This window comes from Ambystoma mexicanum, chromosome 2p (genome assembly GCF_040938575.1).
Source record: "Ambystoma mexicanum isolate Mex_15411 chromosome 2p, UKY_AmexF1_1, whole genome shotgun sequence".
Taxonomy (NCBI): Eukaryota; Metazoa; Chordata; class Amphibia; order Caudata; family Ambystomatidae; genus Ambystoma; species Ambystoma mexicanum.
Window position 1 is genome coordinate 90,900,416 of NC_090923.1, and position 20,510 is coordinate 90,920,925.

The following is a 20,510-nucleotide window of genomic DNA, read 5'->3' on the forward strand; positions in this document are numbered from 1 at the left end:
GAAATCTGGGGATAATAATCTGGTCCACTCTTTAATAGAGCCCCAGGTTGCTGCTGTATTCATCCAATCACCCATTTCCACCTACGTATTCTCAGGAAGGTTCTCCCTTTTGTCCCCACTCCTATTCATCCTCCTGTTGTGGCCGCTTCTTGTGCTTAATCGCTTAGACTATTGCAACTCCCTTTATCTATCCCAACCTAAGATACTCATCCAGCGGCTGCAACGGTTACAGAAAATGGCTGCTCGGGTTGCCACTGGTTCCCCCTTATGGTGCTCACATCTCCCCGGTGTTGCAGACCATAGATTGGTTGCCGGTTGCCCAGCACATTGTTTTTAAAACTCTGCTTGGTTGACCGTGCCCTCCAGTCCCAAGTGCTGGAATATCTGTGTGCTAAATTCTCACGCTATGTTTAATCGCAGCCTCTGTGGTCGGCATCAACTGGCCTACTTGTTGCTCCTGTCTTTCGCCGTTCACGCTGTGGTGGGCGGGCCTTCTCTGTTGTTGCACCCCGACTCTGGAATGGCCTGCCACCCCATCTAAAATGCTTGAATAACCACCTTGCCGTCAGAAAGGCTTTAAAACTCATTTGTTTAAGTGCTTTTGTGGTGTGTAGAGTGATCCTCTCTCCTCTCCAGCGCCAAGATGCCTTTGGCGAACGTGCGCTCAATAAGTATGCCTAACGTAACATAACAGATTTATTGTCATTCTTATGGCTCTCTGTTTAATCGCAGCCGCCATTGGCCTCATGTCTTTGGTGAATGGCCATGGCGCGAATGATGGGCCAAATGGGTGACTTGAACTACCAGGACTGCTTACTTCAAATAAGGACGATGCTCCAGCACCTCTGGTATGGTAAGGTACGCATCCTTTAAATCTTAACTGCTGACCAGTCATCCCTCCTCAGGAGATGTCCTAATGGATGAATCCCCTCCAACTTAGTGTCTGTACACAAGATGATCGTTCAAGCGCTTGAGGTTGATGACTGGTCTCACTTTGTTCTTCTGGTGTACCAATAATATATTGCTGTTGAAACTTAGACCGTGGCTCCGCTTTCTCTATGGCTCCATCTCTTAACAATAACTCTGTCTCTGAGTCTAGGAGACTGTTCTCTGCCTGCAAGACCCGAATTTACAATGGGATCTGCTTTTGCTTTGGCCTTGTTGCAAACTCGAGCATCAACCCCTCTACTACCTGAATTACCCATGCATCACCTGATTGCCTGCGCCAATTGGCCACAAATTGTGCTGTCCTGCCCTCTACTGGTGGGTTTTGCAGAAGTTCTTGTCTTATGTTTGAGGACGCGCTGGTGTCTGTATGAGCCTCTGCTCCTGCACCCTCTGAATCCTCTGCACCTGCTTGGGAAAAAGGCGCCCTAGGCCCTTGAGGTCGTCTCTGAGATTTGAATTGACCGGGTGACGTCTGGGCCTTTTTTGAGAGTTGTATAGGTGCCTACAAAAGTGTTCATATCTTTGGTGAAAGCCTTGCTACACACCACAATTGCTATTGCCCAGCATACACACTGCTCGCTGTGCCCAATTTGCTAGTATTTGTCGGTCGACCGGCTCTGCAGTGTCAATGGCCCTCTCTGCGAGGTCCATTATCTTGGCTATAGGCCCGCCAGATGTAGCTCTTTGTCCTGGCATCCTTTCCATGCCCTACCAATGCCTTTTCGATTATCCTTTGCAGTCTTCGTTATGCACATAGTCATTTTTGGATCTGCGCTACTTTGCCAGGTAGATCGGACCTGGGACATTCTGCCCTCATTTGAAACCTTGTGTTTTTCAAGTGGCTTTTCATTTGAGTCATATATAGCATCACCGTGGGCGAAGGCAGCCTGTCCTTGGTCCTTGGCTGCCGAATACTATCTGGTTCAAACATGTCCAACATGTCTTCTGTGGCATCTGGTACTGTCGCACTGTGCTGGGATCAATTACTTGGGTACGAACACTCTTGCATGTGGGGTGTCATCCTGCCCATCATCATCATCATCATCATCATCATCATCATCATCATCATCAACAGATGTGTCTGTATCCTCTATGTTTTTCGCCCCGGGGTCTGAGGCTTGGCATTGCTGACTTGAGGAAAGAGGTTTTTAGTTTGTCGAATGTGTCCGCTGCCTCCTGGGGCTTTCGTTTGACCCCTTCATGAGTACCTGGGGGAGAAGAGCGTAATCTCTTCTGGGTCTTACGTCTCCCCTGTGTGGCAACCCCTATTTGTATGGTGTCCAGAGGACCTACCTCTGCATGTGAAACATCAGTCTTACTAGCACTCTTTTGTGATGTCTTTTTGCCCAACAGAGTTTCCAAGACCTCTAACCTGTCCTGAATCGGTTTGACCCATTGAGAAACTGCTTGTACCAGAGACTGACACCCTCCCCTCTCCCCCCCAAATACTTTTTTTAAACTTGTGGTGTGGTCTCTCTTCTTCTGGAATCAGATCTTACTGACTCCCCTCGCTCCTCTCTCACTGCTCTGTGCTGTCCTTGTGGGCCATGGGAGCATTCTAGGGTGTGACTGAAATTCCACTTAGAGAGTTTCTACTGTAAAACACTCACAAATATTGTTACTGCCTTCTCTTCCTCACAGCTTTTGGCACACTCTGGAATGAGACCTGTATGCTTTGCTCACTTTACCAATCCCTTCTGATTAGGGGATCAACATGCCATCTTTACGTCCTTTCCTCTAACATACAGGAGACCTGCTTCAGAACTATGAGGGCCGAGCGCTGCTTGCGCAGGTCCGCGTCATAGCGTGAACAAATCCACTCGGACCCGTCCCAAGTGCTTCTGAAGCTGCTCGGGTCCTCTGAATTATTCTGTTGCCTGCGCTCATTCTCAAATGGCATAAAAGTTACCTCTTACAGCGCCACTCGCAAACCCTGATATAAAATGAAACAATCGATCAGTTCAACAGTTGACCGCTTTCATTACAAGCACTAATCAACATAACGTGATTTATCTGCCGAAGAGCAGCCAAATAAGAGGAAGGGTCCACGATAGGAGGTGGCTTCGAGGAAGGAAAGGGTCCTCATTGGTAAAACTTGCCAACAGGAAAACTACCATAAAGAGACTTTTTGCGAAATGGTAGTTTTTTTATTGGTGTTTTCTGTTTGAAATAAGAAAGATGAGCATAATGCTCGCCTCCGGTCTTAGGCATAGTCTGGTAATGTCCCCACCTTTATTATGAGTTCTTAATTGATCCGAAGAAAGTTCTCTAACCTTGATTCACCGTGGGCCTTAAGTGCTAGCTGGTGTCCCATTGGAGACATGCTTTCCATCCTAGAGTGAGACCTCTTGTCCCTTCTGGAATAACACAAGATCAGGAGGATTCCTCCCATTTTGAGGATCCATGCCTTTTCAGCTTTTCAAAGGCAGGTTCTCTAGAAAATAATCTGCAAGGCCCCTACTTGGGTTGCACCTCTTGCCTTTGGCAAACCTTACCCTTTGTATTCTGGTTCAAGCTTGATACCTCTGGATTGGCTAGGATGTCTTTAGAACATGTTTGAATGAATTGCTTCACCTTTACTGTCCGTTCATACATTTAGTGTTGTAGGTTACTTTTGTTTTCTTCCCAGAAATATGAAGAGAATGGGATGCAGGATTACGTTAATCAGAGCAGTGACTACTGTACTCTTCATCCATTGTACTTTCCCTTTCCTTGGGCCATCACCGCTTATTAGATTCTGTACCTTCCTGCTTTTAAAAGTACTGGTGGTTGCCCAGTGAGCTTGTGTGAACACCTCTTTGCATCGGCCCATGTACCATTTTGATGGTTTCTTTTTTTGAGGGCAGGGCAGCAGGCCTGGTCCTTTGCTTTGCCTTCTTGGGTATAACCTCCCTTTATGTATTGAAAAAAGGAGACTATGGACTTGCTCTTTGTGGGGAAAAGGTTGCAAGTGTTTGCGGACTTCTCGGGTGTATGGTGTCCGTCAATTGCCTCCAGAAGGCGTACATGATTGTCTCATCTTAACTTTGATAGAGGACATTTGTATCTATTGCGTAGGATGCAATCCTAGCAGAATTAAAGGGTGATTCACTAAGCTGTTACTCAAGGAGGAAGGAAAGCTCGGGGGCAATGCGTTTGTCTTGGAAGCTAGGCAACCCAGCGCAACACAGGCTTGAATTCCGCACTTAGAAACCGCTCGCTGGTATTAAGTGTGTTATAAATGAAGAATAACTTTTTTTTTTTTTTTATTTTTTTTTTTTTAAAACCTTTCCTTTGGGACACCTCAATGTTTCCAGCTCCTGGATCTATCGTTGTTGGCACAAGGTGAGCCAGAGAAGGTTCCTCCAGTACTAAAAGCCATCTGAACTCCAATCAAGAATCGAAACAAACCTTTTGGTTTATTTCTTGAAGTTGACTGCCCTACCTGGGGAAAATATATCAATTTGAACTCCACCACCATTCAACTGAATTGTGTTTAACTTACCATTGCCCTTTATTAATTACGCCCTTCAGTGACCCCAAACCCCACCTCGCACTTTCTTAGAAATTACCACTACCACTCGCCACTGGACAATCAGTAATATCCCAATTTCAGTGGAAAATGAATTTGACCATGGAAGGCCAAAATGTTTTACACAGTGTTAATTGTGATACTGTATCAAATAACAGAAGATCCAGTACAAACCTAAACCTACTTTCCCTCTATAGGCGAAGGCCATCGACATACTACGATTTTAACTTGCTGTTTTTCCACAAGACAATAGTACTTCTCCCCTGCCTCCCCTAATATAAAAAAGCAGGTAGGTTTTTTTTAAATTTTATATTATGTTGGTTGGAGCCAAAGGCAAATGATCATGGAACCATGTGTAACCTTATTTATCTTTTTTTATTTTACCAGCTCAAAGCTCTCTTCCTCAAATGCTAGATGCCAGAAAATAAATGCATCATTATTCTAGGTTTATGTAAAAATACAAATAAATTTCAGAGCTCTAAATATCTATGCAGATACAGTAGCAACATAGTATTTATTAAAATGCACTGTTAAATCTGAACTGACAATCAAATTAGTCAGTTTACTTAATTTTCTCTTTGACTGTTGCATGCAAGTGTTCTGGAAGGCAGCAGCGTTCAATCGATTGCCATGGTCTTCTGAACCTCTGTAATGCTTAAACTAGATCTTAAGTTAGAAATATCAATTATAAGCAGGAATGCCCCCTACTGCGGATCCGTGATTTTCAGTAGAGGACACAGTCTCCTTGTCCAGTCCTTTTATTCATCTGTCAAAGAGTGAAGACACATCTTTGTCCATGTTAAATACAATAGTCTACCAAAAGCTATACTTCTTGGCGAATCCACTACAAATATCATGTGTAACAGGAAGGCCGAGAAACTAATGCGTGATACAATGTTTTTGACTGATGTCGTTACATTTTGTTCAGTTTCCATTTTGTATCTCCAGACAGGTCACAAATGCGGTTATTTAGTTCTCCTCGTAAATGGAGTATAAGACTACCAGGGGTAAAAAGCCATCCTCTTTAGTATGGGAGTGGCCAGAGCTTCATCATTTCCTAGAAGAAAATGTATGCTCCACATAGGGTGCAATTATTATCAGTCGTTGGGCACACAAGATGCTAAAATACTTTATTATATAATTAAGTCCAGCGTCATGTGAAAACGTGCTGTTGCGGTCACAGCTGGTATTTGAAAACAATTTGGCATTTGACCAAGAGATCCTTACCCATCCAAAGATACCTTTTGTAGAAAATGTTTGTTGTGCACCAAATGTTTCTCTGAAAAGATTTAAGTGTAGTGAACATTAAGATTAATTGCAGTATGTTCAGTCAACTGGAGTTTGGTTATGGTATTCTGCATTGCGCCTCATGCAGATGGGGAGTTGTACTTTCTGACAGTGTATGATGTATTAAACCCTTGCATCTTTTGATACTTTATTCTTTAAACTAAGGTTCATTGAATTGATCGTTTTGTACTATGCCTGTTCCACCCGTTGGTTGGTTTGGTTCTACTTCCCAAAACAGTGGGCTATGATGGATTCAGTGCAAATGTGTGCATCGCAGAAGCTTGCAATCAGATTAAAGATCATTGCACTTCTGAGTGTGCCATCTTCACCTCTTGACGGAACATCAATGAAATATTTTAGTTAAGGTAATTTTGTTTTGTAATTTTGATATTTGTTTTCTAGGTCCGTTTGCAAACCCAACCAAAGTCCCTGCCGGGCCAACCTTCACTTTACTCTGGCACTTTGGACTGCTTCAAGAAAACACTAGTGAAAGAGGTATGAACTTGCAAATTTATTTTGGTATGTGGTCAAAGTCAAACTGAAAACAGCGAGTGCTAATTGTGAGAATGCTATTGTTCAACCCAAAGGTGAATGTACCAAAATTCGGCTTGGAGCTATTTATTATAAGAAACAGTTTTCTCAAAAATGTTACCTTTTTGAGGTATAAGAGGTAAGTAGAGGAAGGCTGAGTGAGGAAAGATTGTAAATTTACAAGGAAGCCTATGCATGGATTTATTCTCTGGGATAAACCTCCGCTTCAGTGATCCTGAGGGTTTAAATAAGAAGTGCGGAAACCCCTGATCAAAAAAGAAAATTTTAAAAAAGATATCTTTTGAGTGCGGTTACGGCACACATTGCAGATGCCCTAAAGTGAATTTGCTTTGCTACACTCTATTTTGTGGAAGATGGCAGTAAATCAATTTTCCCAATGCCCTACCGGGAAAATGTATCACTTTAAACTCCACCATCGTTCAACTCTATTGTGAGTAACTTACCATTGCCCTTGATTACACCCTTCATTATCCAACATACCCATGCCTTTCCAAGTCTCTGGGCTATATGGCTAAAGTGTTTGTTCGGCGTTCTGTACACTCACGATTAGGCAGGCACTCAAAAGGTTAACGCAATAAAAGTTAGAGCAGACTTTGGGACAGGCTGAAGTATAAATTTTGACTGACTTGGTTATGAAAATACACAGTTGAATTTGGAGTTACTTTTAGCAGTCTCACAACAGGTACACTATTGCTGTTGGACATGAAACTATTTCTATTGTAATATGTGCGCAGCCTGTAAATCTCTTCACTGGGCGAGGTTCCTAATTTAAAGTGAGTGTGTAGTCATGTCGCTGCCTCATATCCACTAATTATTTGACTGCCCTGAAGTAAAGCTTGACATTTTGTTGATGTTTGTATAGATGCGCCAGACAGTATCTGTTTTAGCTTATTTATTCAGCCTTGAATCATTTGACTTCTGATAAAGATGCACTCCTTTAGTCAAGTACTTAATAATTGGGTGCTTCGAACGCTGACTGGAAAGGATTGACAGATTGATAGCCCTTTCTCGATTCTGTGGGTGGTGGTACATGGCCGTTCTTAGTTGGTTTAGTAATTTGTCTGGTTAATTCCAGTAACGAGCAAGACTCCATCATGCTAACTAGTTACGCGACCCTCAACGGTCAGCGTTCGAGGCACCCAATTATTAAGTACATGACTAAAGGCGTGCATTTGTATCAGAAATGAAACGATTCAAGGCTGAATAAATAAGCTAAAACAATTAAATACTGTCTAGTGCATCTATACAAGCATCCGCAAGAAACTATTTCTGTTTATGTTTTGGATAAATAAAATCCTCTTTGCCTTCTGAACCAAAACTACACTTTCAGTTGTGGTTATGACTGTGTATTTTGTTTCATTTTACATCTTTTTTTTTGTTGCTGTAGTTAATGGTTAATATGCGATCATCAATTTAATGAATATAAACTCCTGATTTAATTAAATCTTAATCTAAAACCGCAGACTCCAGCACTAGTAATTCTCCTTGTGCATATAGATTCCCACAAGTTCAGACAATCTAAATTATTTTATAATAGAACATCCACATAATTCTTCTCCATATAGCCAGCATAGAATTATCATCCTGATGTATGCGAAAACCATTCCTAAATTCCATTTGAAGTATGGTACAAAATAGCAAATGTGTAGACGTTTCGCTAAGTGGTTTGTGGTTACGAAATGTACAATTTCTATTAAGTCCAGGGACACCCCACCAGGCACAATTTCACATGATGGAAACAAATACAATTCCAGCTTCCTATAATATGCGACAGTCTCTGGTAGAAAGTATAACCATGCAGTTCCAGACTAGCTACTGCCTTGCTTTTTTTCAGCTGCTGACCAAGCGAAACAGCTGCACAGCGGCAGTCTGCATTGCGCTGTGGAGCTAGGCAAACCTGTGTTCACTCCTTTTTGGTTACTTTTATTTGACTTCAATGCCTTCCACTTAACACTGGTGGATGAAATGGCGGTCAAGTCATATATGTCGGTGTAGGCACTGCTAGAACATATGATTTCTTTTACAAACCTGTTCAATTTTCTTTTCTCTTTGACTTTTATTTTTAGGGCAACATCCTGTGTCTTGGTATTAAGGCAGATGTTTTTCTCAGTTCCTGCGTTTAGCTGCCTATTTATCACAGTTGATGTTTCTCATCAGTGTGTGACTGATTGGGCCTTGGCTGAATATTAGATCGCAAAATGCTCTGAATTGCCACAAGTGATTTTATACCATGCACCGCTGCCATTTCAGTGTCTCCAGGCGCTCACGTGGGTCTGTAAGGAAAAGTGGCTTGGCTGGTTAGTGAGGAAGACTGGGGATAGGATCGATGTTGTGCTCATCTGCTCATGGATGCAGAAACTGGAGGAACTATTGTCTGCATGTGAGGTTTCTGGGTGTGCTCGGTTTTGTGCACAGTGGTTGTGTCTGAAAAGGCGTTGTCCAGTGTTTGAGTTGTTGGTTGTCTGAGGTTGGAGGGTTTGTTACTTGATTTAGAGAGTGATGTGTGTTTGCAAATTTTGACCGGTTGATTCACTAGCTCTTTGGGCGTGTTTTATAGGTGGGAGGTGTGGGTTGTGTGGAGGAGAGAAGAGGTTAGTGGGTTTTGAGTGGTCTCTGGTTATTTATTTGATTTTTCATTTCTGATGTTAGTTAATCTGCTTAGAATCACATGCTGTGCATATGGTCCGACATCCAGTGGTAATCGCGCAGTATTGCATCTTGTCTTTCGAGAATTCGAAAGGGGACATCGACATTGGCGTGCCTGTAACACTATCCCTACGTGACGTGGGTTTCATGCTAGAAATGATCTGAAGGATAGTAGTCTCAGTATGGGGGGAAAATGCAAAGAGGGCGGGGGTATCAGGAGTTATAGGAGATTCCAGTCCAGGGGAGACCAAAGATGGCAATTTGATATGATTAAGTGAATTCCTGGAGACCTGAATGCCGTTCTGGTGAGAAATGACCTTGTCGGTAAAGGCATTATGAATGGTTTAACACCAGTCATTGTTCTTCACTGGACCAGTGATCGTGCAAGGTGTGCCCTTAAATTCGTTGAGAATGGCAAATAATTCTTTTGAGCTGGACTTGGCCTGTAAAATCCAGGTGTTGTAGACAGCAGATTTACCCTGTATAGTAACTTCTTTATATTGTTTAATCAGTAGTTTGTAAATAGCCATGGTAGACTGGGAGGCGTTATTGCGCTAACGACGTTCAGCAGACAAATTTCTGAGGGGGAAGGATGCTGTCGTTGAACCAACTTTTATTCAGAGTTTCGTTTTTTCCACGTCGTTTTTATGGGGGCTAGAAAATTAATAGCACCTTCCAAGTGGCGGTGAGATGACGGGCTAGTTCAGCGGCCCTCTCAAAATTATCCAGTGTTCCCAGTTGGGCACTGAGCAGGGGTGATTTATCGAGAGAAACTGTTTTCCAATTCCTGGTATGAAATAACCAGTCTAGGGTTGGTGTCAAGCCATGCGGGAGACCCTGGAGTATTGACGCGAAAGGTGAGCAGGTAATTATTAGACCAGAGTCCGGGGGAGGTTATGAGATTTGAGACCCTAAGGTGGTGAGAGAGAACTCAGTCAAGGGTGTGCTCGGCAGAATGTCCCCTGCATAGATCCAATATCCCCAAGGACACCCTTTGGGTGGGAGGAGGTAGCAGTGTCGGAAGGAGGATCACCCCAATGATTGAAGTCGCCCAACACTAGGACCGGGGTGGGGTATTGATCTTAGTAAACTTATTCAGGATGCATATTAGCTGTTCTTCGAAAAGGGGAACAACCCTGGGAGGGTCGGGGGGAGATCAATGACAACAATAGAAATTGACCTATTGTCAGATTTTTAGTTTTGTTATGAGACTTTCGCAATCATCCGGGGCCTCATGGGGGGAACCAGGTGGCAGTGTAATGAGTTTAAAAAATAAAAAAAAAATAAGGCTACTCTGCCCCTGTCCCCCGACCATCTTTTACTATCAGTACGGAGGATTTGGAAATTAGTAGGAGTTGCAAGAATGGCTTCAGAGGCGGTGGTTTCATTAAGCCAAGACTCGGTGAAAGCCAGAAAATCAGGGCTTGACGAGCTGAGGAGGTCCTCAATCTCCACTTTGTAAGATCGAATGGAGCACGTTTTAAGGAGAGAAAATTGAAGCGAGGAACCAGTGGTAGGGTCAGGGTTAATATGAACCCCTGTAGATGCATTGTGTGCAGGGCTAATTGCAGCGCTCGTTGTGTAAGCCACAGAGGCATTGGGATGCATTGGGCAAGGAATATGAGAGCGATCAGAGGAATCGGTCATAGTCGTGCGTTTACGACGATGGCCGAAGTTTTTTTTTATATCTCTTGAATCAGATGGTATTGTGCGAGTGCGACGAGGGATGACTGGAGAGCTCGAGCGGGGAGGCCATATAGAAATCATCATGGTCTTGTGCTTAGTCTGGCTTTCTGCTTACTCTGTATGTGCAAGATTAAATCGGAGCGTGAAGTGGTCACCAGGCGCCGACAAAGCAAATATCAGAGGGATTCTTGCAGCATAGGAAGTCAGAGACCCTCTGCATCAGTGGCACGTACACACACAGGACAGAAACCGGCACTAACCGGCTTAGATGCGCCCGGTGCAGTCGCGCCTGCACAACAAATACAAAGGGTAAACGACTACAGGAAGTCTGGGTAATGTAGTTCGGTTAGAACGTCCAGCATGTTATTAAGTAACACGCTGCTTTAAATCACCCGACAAAAGGGGAAGAAGCACGGAATAGCACCAAAAGTGAACAAGTTAACAGTTAAAAATCAATATAATATAAAATAAAACTTGTATTAATGGTCACAATTATAAACGTACATGAGGCACAGAACAGGAAGCAAGATGAATTTGTAGCTAAGTTATTGATTTTCATTCGCTATCCCTTGGTTTGCTTGCTTGCGGCTTATGTTTCGTAACAGCAGGCATTGTACGGGGTTGGGCGGTCTGCTCTTGAGGGTGGTTGTTGAATAGTTAGTCTATGTTTCAGTGATTTGATTAGCCAGGTTTTTAGTAGTTGCATCAGGATCAAGTTCCATAGTTTGGTTATCGGATGGGAGAAGGTGGTTCCTCTGAATTTTTTCTCGTAGTCTTATTTTTATTCAGATGCTAGATCTGAAGTCTCTCTCGGTTGGTATCAGGTAATTTTTGCAGTGTTGAATTGGGCTCATTGTCCGTGTAATGATTTATGGTCTATGTATTGGGGCTTTGAAGTTGATGTTTCTTTACTGGTAGCCAGTCTAGACTTCTTAGGGTTGGTGTGATGAGGTTGCTTCTATTTAGTCTCTGGAGTATTCTTGCTGCAGTATTTTGAATGCGTTATCTGGTTCGAAATTGAGTGGATGAGCGGGAGCTAAAACCAGCTCCTGTGTGTTGGGCATCACACAGTAGGCAGGAGCTACAACAGGGGAACCAGCTACCAGTGATGCTCCTTTCACTTTTTGTCCCTTTTGGATCGACCATTGTGTTCAGATGTGTTCTAATTCTTCTTCATTCAAATACTCCAAGTGAATGTCGCATTTACATGTTTGGAAGGCACCAGTTGGCGCTAGGAGCCAAAAGTAGCTCATGATAGCTGTTGGTTTCAAGCTAACCATCTCTACTATGCTAGAAGCAGGAGCTAAATAGCTCCCAGCTCCCTTCAATTTTGAACCCTGTTATAATTTTTTGGTGAGGCGTTCGGGCATTCCTAGGTAGACTACTTGAATAGTGTATCCTAGATAATACTAATGGGCTGATTGTGAGGGCGCTGTGTGCATAATTGAGGTAGGTGGAGGATCCTTATTAATCGCTGGAGGTAGAATTTATTTTTTGATATTGCGTGATTATGGTTCCAAGGTGAGACCATTGTCAATGATTATTCCCAGATTTTCTATAACTGATACATCTGCTTGAGTTCCCAAGCTTTGGGTGGGGCAGGGAGTGGAGGGGGGATTTGCTGTCTATAGTTATTTTGAAGCTGAGTTGGGTGTCTGTCTAGTTGTATAGATCCACATGCTTGAATATTCCCCGTCCTCAGACTGGGAATCCTCGGTTAATTTAAAATATATCTGCTTTTTTCCCATTGAAAAAAAAAGCAATACAGATTGCCCATTATGCCTGAAAGGCACTCGCTTGTGTAGTCGCACCACCTGATTTTGGTCCTTTATGACCCCATCCAAAAAGGTGGCAGGGTTTAATCTCTACCCCAGACGGGGCAGCCATCTTCACATTTTTCACTGCAGTCTACATGATGGGAGGAATACTCTTCTTCTCTGAGTTTTCATCGTTGATTTTTGCCAGAACTCTACAAATGTTATCTGTTTCCAATGCATTGGCACAACAAGTGTTAGTTTTACCCCTTGTGCGTTTCCTGGGCTCAGGAAAGTCACACCTAGTCTTTTATCGTCGATTGAAAGCACCTCCGAGCCATGGCAGAACCAGTGGGAGGATTCATCTAGAGGCCTTCCCTGTTCAAGGACTGCAATAGGTGCAAGAAAAGGTGGTTTATATGAGGGTTTCTCATGAACATTGTATTTACTGTTTATATCCTCATATTCAGGATTGTGAGATCTGCAAGACCTTCTCTCCAAAAACTTTACAAGGCAGACCTAGGACGCTCCTGATGCATCTTGTAGCCAAATGTCAAGTTTTCGTATGAGAAATCTACAAAGAAAGCCCCTGTCTCATCTCATAAAAGTACTGAGAAGCAAGCTTCAAAAAGATGTTCTTCAGTAGAAAGGGGAGGCTCCCCACCACCTTAGAGCAAGAAAGAGTGATAAAGGCTCACTTATACCCTCTATGGGCACTAAAAGCCTGACGAGCCACCATCATTGCCGTTCAGGTAGCACACTGAGCTGAGTGCTTTTTTCTGACATCTGTGCGTAGCCTCCTGACGCAGGTTCAAATCTTGGTGGGGCCAAATCAGCCTTTAATCCTTCTGAGGTTGATAAATTGAGTACCACGCGGTGGGTAATAGCAACAACTGTTTCTTTGATGCCTTTGGATGGGCTACCGCTATATAAAAACTAGTATTATCATGAAGGAAAAAGTCTTCAAAGTGTAAGGAACCTGACGCTAAGCCCTCATCTTCGGGGCATTGTCCATGGACCCGCTGACGAGATGTACTCTGTCTATGAGATACCATATGTCCACGAAGAGTGTGTGCCATCGACACCCAAGCCATCCACAGCGATGGTTTATTCGTCCTTGAGCAAGACTGTATACTCCAATCTTCATTGACGGCAAAAGAGTCTTTGTTGATGGAGACGGCGAAACATCATTCGTTGATATTGAAGAAGTGGCAAATGGACCCACATATACGGCAAATGAGAACAGTGCACCTTCACAACCTACCACAGAGAACGTCTCGGATCCCTTTGACCTAGCGCAAATGCAGTCTGGATCATGGGGGAATTTCAGAGACTACAAAGAGCTTGGCTATTTGTACCCTCTACATCGAGACTGGGAAGTGTCTCACCGCCACCAAGAACAGTGAAAAGGAGATACAGGAGTATATCTCCGACATGAGTGGGTTGTGGATTACCACAACAAGGCACATCTCCTTGGCGCCAGCAGATGACGCCTTCGCATTAATCATCTCGGGGATCACCACCCAGTAGACCTCAGAAATACAAGCGTTCTCCTGTGCCACATGCGACATCACGTGACATGTCTCTGCCAAGAAAGGCATTACCAAGAAGACCGTTGCCTCCAAGGGCTCTGGATATGCATGATAGTAGCTAAGGCTGTAGACCCAGTTCATCTCCAGGTTGCCTGTGAGGAAAAAGTCTGTGCTCTACGAGCACAGGGATTAACGCAGAAGAACAGTGACAACTATCCCAATTTTAAACACAATATGGGAAGTGGGAGAAAAGATTTTATCAAACCCCTTTTCTACTCTCGCCTTAGTCTCCCGTCGGTAGAAGAATAAGGCGCCTGATACAGCCCGCCCTTTGTCTAATGGGACATCCAAAGCCAGATTACGGTTGTGACCAGGAAAAAAAACTGGCTAAGCCTTCACTGTTGACCGCCCCCACAGATAAATAAACTAACAAATTGGACGTCATGGGCAGGAAGGTATTGTCCTCAGCCACAGTAAGAGAAGCTAGCGCATTGGAAATGCCAGCAAGATTTGACCGGTAGCTCTTAAGGATGTCCAAACAGTCTAAACATTCGTCCACGGAATTCCAGGATGAGGCAAAAGCAATCATAGCTGATGGTGAGGCAACTTCTGATCAACGCAGCCAATGTTGTGGCCGAATCTGGTTTCAGGCACATGGGCCATGGTACGGTCCTCACAGGACTGGGTGAAGACAGCCAATTTCAGGCCTGATGTCCAGGCCCAAATACTGACCGTGTAAAGGGCATTACGTCGGATACAGACACAGCTAGAGCAATACGTTCCCTAAAGGACAAATACCAGGATCGCTGCCCCTTTCGTGCCTCCACAGCAAGATACAGAGGTTACAACAGATCCTGCAACACCCAAAGTCGTCCTCCACCTCGTATCAGGCTGGCAACCAGTTACAACAGTCATCAACCAGATACTCCACGCAGAGAGGCAGGCGTAGGTTTGTCCAATCGAAGGCCCAATCTAAACTGAATTGACAAAGCGCCGGCACACCCCCCACATCGCGCCCCTGTGAGAGGGCGAATAACCAACACATCATTGGCTGAAGATAATGTCCGACAAGTGAATGTTACAAGTTGTTTGAACCGGATACACTATAGAATTTGTGGGCCACCCTACTTCTCTGCCGCTGCAGGTTCAAAGGGTCCATCTGGTGAAGCATCTAAAACTGGAAGTTGACAAACGTTTGCAAAAAGCAGTCGTAGACCCTGCACTACAAGGCCAGAAATGGTTTTATTCTCGGTTCTTATCAAAAAGAACAGTCAGTGGCACCAGAATATTAGACCCAAGTGCCCTAAACAAATTCATCAGATGCATTAAGTTCAGAATGACTTCTTTTCAACATTTGTTTCCATGGTTGAACAAGAATGACTTCCTGGCGACCCTGGATTTGGAAGATTCGTACTTCCAAATTCCCATTCATCCAGTGCACAGGCAGTACCTCAGATTCTCAGTATGGAACGCACACTTTCAGTTCTGCGGCATCCTTTTCGGCCTGAAGTAGGTCCCAAGGGTTTTTACGAAATGCCTAGCGCCAGTGGCAGCAAATCTCTGGTGAATAGGGATGGAGGGGTTTGCATATTTAGATGACTGTCTAATAAAGGCAAGCTTGCAGAGTTGCAAGGACAACATCGACAGTGGAAACTCTAGGCTTCACCATCAATGAGGCCAAGTCGGCTCCTGTACCTACTCCAACCGCTCTCTTCCTTGGGGCAGAGTTGGATTCTGAGTTGCGACCATCGGCAGAAAAGAGAATCCGCAAATGGCTGGTCTCATGGTTTCTCGACAATGCCTCCACCATCGTACGTCGAGTTAAAATCCCTCCTGGGCATGATGTCCTCCTTGTATATACCTGATCCCCAACTGCAGGTTACGGATGAGGCCGATCTAGGAAACGCTGGACCACCAATGGACGCAAGCCTATGGCTGATGGGAAGAAGTCATTCTCCTCACACCACTTTTCCACAGGCCGCTACAGTGGTGGGGCAAGGGGCAAAATGTAACACAAGACATGCCTTTTCAGTTACCAACCTCTACATTGCTCCTCAGAATGGATGCCTCTCTCTCAGGCTGGTGGGCACATAGTCGCCATAGGACTCTTCCACATCAGCCGGTATTGGCAGGCCATCTAGTCACAGTACAGACCGACAATACAGCTTCTGTGCATTACAGTAACAAGCAGGGAAGCACAAAATCAGCTATTCTCTCTGTGGAGGTGCAGAAGCAGTGGACCTGGGCCCTCAAGCACAAGGTTCAATTGAGGGCAGAACATCTGCAGGGGAAAGATAGTCGTAGTGGACAAGCTGAGCAGAGATTATTCATCGTCCCACGAATGGGAGTTGGGACGACAGACTTCAATCGGATCTTCCACAGTTGGGGCCAACCAAGATCGATCTATTTGCAATGAGCAGCAATGCGAAATATCCCCACTCTATCTCCAGGACCCGGAAAAAGTTACTGGGGGACACGTTCTTCCTGACCTGGACCGGCGGTTCCGCTACAGGTTCCCTCTGACACCATTGTTAGCACGAGTTCTGAGGAGGATGAAGGAGCAACCATGGGAAATGATTCACGTAGCGCTGCATGGGCACGCCAGGTTTGGTATCTGCCCCCCCCTCCACGCCCGTCATAAGAGGCACTCGCATCAGCACCTGTTAACCCAACAGAACGTCAAAATACTCCATCACGACCCAGCAAGTCTGTCGCTGAAAGCCTAGTTCCTGAGCATTGAAGGTTGGCAAACCTGACACCGTCCACTAAATGCTGGGATGTTATCAGAGCCGACTTATGCCAAGAAGTGGACCTGCTTACCCACATTGTGTGCTACTTCACAAATAGACCAGCAGACAGTGTCCATAGTGTTGCACTACTTGTTAGCTGGCCAAGAGCGGACTAGCTCAATCATCCATCAAAGTGCATTTCTCAGCCATCTAAGCCTATACCAGAGGACTCCTCGGGCCTCACTAATCATTGACCCATCCGTCAAGGTTTTTCTCAAAGGCACCAAACCCAGAGCTATCTCAAGTGCTGTCTTGTCTTATGATGGCACCATATGCACCCATCCATAAATAAGATTTAGGATTGTTATCTTGGAAGGTTGCCTTTTTTAGTTGCCATAATGTCAGCTAGACGGATTGGTGAACTTCCAGCCCTCTCAACAGAGCCGGCATTCATGGTTTTTCAAAAGGATCGTGATATTCTCATACCGCACTCCCAAATTGATCCCTAAGATAGTCTGAGATTACTTTGTCGGAGCAAATGGTAGTCCCTATGTTTTTTCAGCAACCTCTCTTCAACAGCGGAGCGCACCTCCTTGGATCTCGCATGGGTGCTGAAGTTCTACATGCAATTAACTAAATACTTTTGTACTTATTCCAGACTCTTTGTGGCCTTCACCGGTTGCACGAAAGGACAGTACATATCAAAGCAAGGCCTTTCACGCTGGATGGCCACGTGCACCACTCACTGCCACCAATCCAGAGGCGATCAACTTCCTGTCCGCCGACGGCACACTCCACCAGTGGCAGGGCAGCGTCGGAAGCTTTTCAAGCAGGAGTTGCGTTATGTAGACTATGAAGACTGGTTCTTTGAGATGTTCCTCGGGCTCATGACGCCTCCTCGGATGGGGGTTATCCTCAGGGATGCCATCGGGGACGTGCTCCCTCCAATGCTTCCAGCACCTCAGGCTCCTCCGCCGGCGCCCCCGGCCCCGGTGCAGCCTCTACCTCTGGTCCCGGCGCAGCCTTTACCTCCGGCCCCCCCAGCCGATTCCTCGGGTGGTTCCGGACCAGCCTCCTCCACAGCCTCCGGCTCCGGTCCCGGTCCCCCAGCCGCCGGCTCCGGCTACTCCCCCACCGATGCAGGACCCTCCTGACCCTCGGGACACGGATGATGATGAGGAGGACCCTGACACAACCTCATCAGCCAGGGCCTTCCACGAACGCCTGGCAGGGCTGGCAGTACCTGGGCCTGCCTTAACCCGAGGTCGCGCAACCGGCAGAGGGGGTCCTTACTGAAGTCCTCGCGCGACGCCCCTCTGCCAAAAAACAGGAATTCCACTGCAGACCGATGTAGTCTCCCTGGCCAAAAACGGTTGGCTCAAACCCCACTCTGCCCAGCCAGTCAATCAACGCCTGGATGCCAAGTACAGGCATATGGAGGGGGATACACTCTTGCTATCGGCCCATCCTCAGCCACACTCCTCGGTAATCGCTGCGGCATCCCTATACTCCATACCTCAGTCGCCCTCCGCTTCCTCCTCTGCGACGCTGCTAGGCAAGAAGGAGAAGATCTTGGAGGCTTACAGGAAGAAGCTGTATTCCAACGCGTCCTTACATCTTCGTCAGGCCAGCGCTGATGCCATGCTGGTGGCTGCTAACTAAAGGTTATGGCGGGAAATTGCAGACTTCCTCTCAGAACTCCCTACGCAGAGCCAGCCCCGTTTCAAGGCGGGTGGCACAGGACCTCAGTCCACCGTGGCCCATATGGACACCCCTGGCCGTTCCATTTGTATTGCCAAGGACTTGAGAAGGACAGCCTGGCTCCGTGCAACGAAATTTAACCCAGACGTCCAAGAACCCATTTTAGATCTTCGGTTCGAAGGGGATGACCTATTCCATTCCACAATGGACGAGGAGCTGGACAAATAGAAATACAGCTCACAAACAGCCACGTCTTTATCCATTTTGACAAAGACCACACCCAAATCGTACACCCAGTCACAGCAGCGCTCCGACAAGGGGCGTACGTACGGAGGGTTCCGCAGCTTCCAGGAACAGAGGTCCAGGCAGCCGGACCGCTCGCCGACTCCAAATCGGTGCAAGCAACAAAAAGGTGGTGGGAGGACAGGGGGGGACGGTAAGGGCTTTTTCCAGTCCCCCTCCTCCGCAACAGCCTCTGAGGGAAAGTAGGCATGACACGCCCCTTCAGGTCCAGGTGTCTCCAGTGGGGGGCAGGGTTGCTCTCCATGCACATTTCTGGTGCCAGAATTTCACGGACCACTGGATCCTCTCCGTAGTAACCACGGGGTACTGCCTACCCAACCCAGGCCCTCCTTCCCTCCCCTCCCTCCAGTTGGGACAGCAACTCTTCTGGTGGAGATCTGCTCGCTCGTAGAGAGCCAGACAGTGGAGGATGTCCCAGCCTCCCAGTGAGGCTTGGGCTTTTACTGAAGGATTTTAGCCTTTCAGAAAAAGAACCAGGCAGAGAGTTGTGCTGGACCTTTCCATCCTCAACCTCTCCTTGCCTCTACAAATATTCCAGATGGTTACGCCAGCTTTTATAGCGGAGACATTGTGCAAGGGAGACTGGATGTGCTTTCTGGATCTGAGGGACGTGTACCTACACGTCCCGATTTTGGCAGCCCCATTGTTCTTTCCTAGGGTTCAGGATCATGGGCTACCATTTCCAATACAAGGTCCTTCCTTTTGGCCTCAACTCGGCCCCCAGGGTCTTCTCCAGACTCATGAATACTGTGGCTGCCCGAATCAGAGCGCAGGGATTCCACAACTACTCATGCCTCGATGACTGGCTCGTCAGGGCTACATCTCCGGAAGTGGTTCACCACTCCTCCCATGTCCTTATGAAAACACTGCACGATCTGGGCTTTTCACTCAATCTCAAGAAGTCGCAGCTGCAGCCCACGCAGACGCTGACATTCGTTGTCCTCACCTGGGACACATGCTCAGAGAAGGTGTTTCCGTCTGAGGACAAGATTGCGGCCGTCAGGAGGGCCACAACTTGCTTCCTCAGCAGAGAGGTGACCTTGGCCTGGTGGTACCAGCATCTCCTGGGTCTCTTGGCGGTGGTCCTGTTAGCCGTTCCTCACACGAGACTGAGACTGAGGAGGATTCAGTTGCACTTCGCAGCTTCATGGAACCAGGAGCGGTGTTCTCAATCCAAGATGATCAACATTCCTCCATTTCTCCACCCGGACCTCATATGGTGGTCCAGGGACTGCAACCTACGGACGGGCAAGGCCTTTCGGCCTCCCACCCCGCAGGTCACCATGATACAATATGATGATATGATATGGCATTTATAATGCGCCTATACACAAGTGTTTCAAGGCGCAATGAGGCAAGGGATGGGGAACAGAGGGAAGACCAACAGCGACCCTACTAGGCCAAGTGTCATTTAGATCACGCAAGTGCATGGGAAGGGAAGAAGTGCTGGGGGGGAGATGGGGAGGAAAGTGCAGTACATGGGATAAGAAAAATATAAATAAATAACAATAAAGTAAAAGTACGGCCAACAGGTGGCAAGTGAAGGGGTAAGGGCAAACGTCTGGTGTCAAGTGCTGGTAGTGGGACTGTAGAGGATACAGAAACAGTCCCCAAGTGCGGGGGTTGCCAGGAAGGCAATGGAGTGCGACTGGCGGGGGAGGGGACCTGGGCCCGAGATCAGAGGGTGGCCAGGTAACAAGTGCAGTTTCAGTGTCAGCCAGGAAGTTCGGCAAGGGAAAAGAGGAGGAAAAAGCAGATGCAAAGAGAGGTTTTGAGGTGCTTCCGTAACCAAAGATGATTCTCCTCAAGTTTCTGAGAGGCTATTCCAGAGGGAGGCCCCAGCCGAAGATCTACCACCAAC

The 20,510-nt window shown here is 46.2% G+C and overlaps 1 protein-coding gene across 1 annotated transcript in view; it reads left to right on the forward strand.

The window, feature by feature from the left end:
• Positions 1–20,510, forward strand: part of SLC25A20 (solute carrier family 25 member 20) — a 412,128-nt gene that overhangs the window by 97,139 nt on the left and 294,479 nt on the right. The window contains exon 2 of the mRNA XM_069643324.1: positions 6,149–6,241. Within this exon, the coding sequence (XP_069499425.1) occupies positions 6,149–6,241 (93 nt within the window). The remainder of the gene's footprint in view (positions 1–6,148; positions 6,242–20,510) is intronic.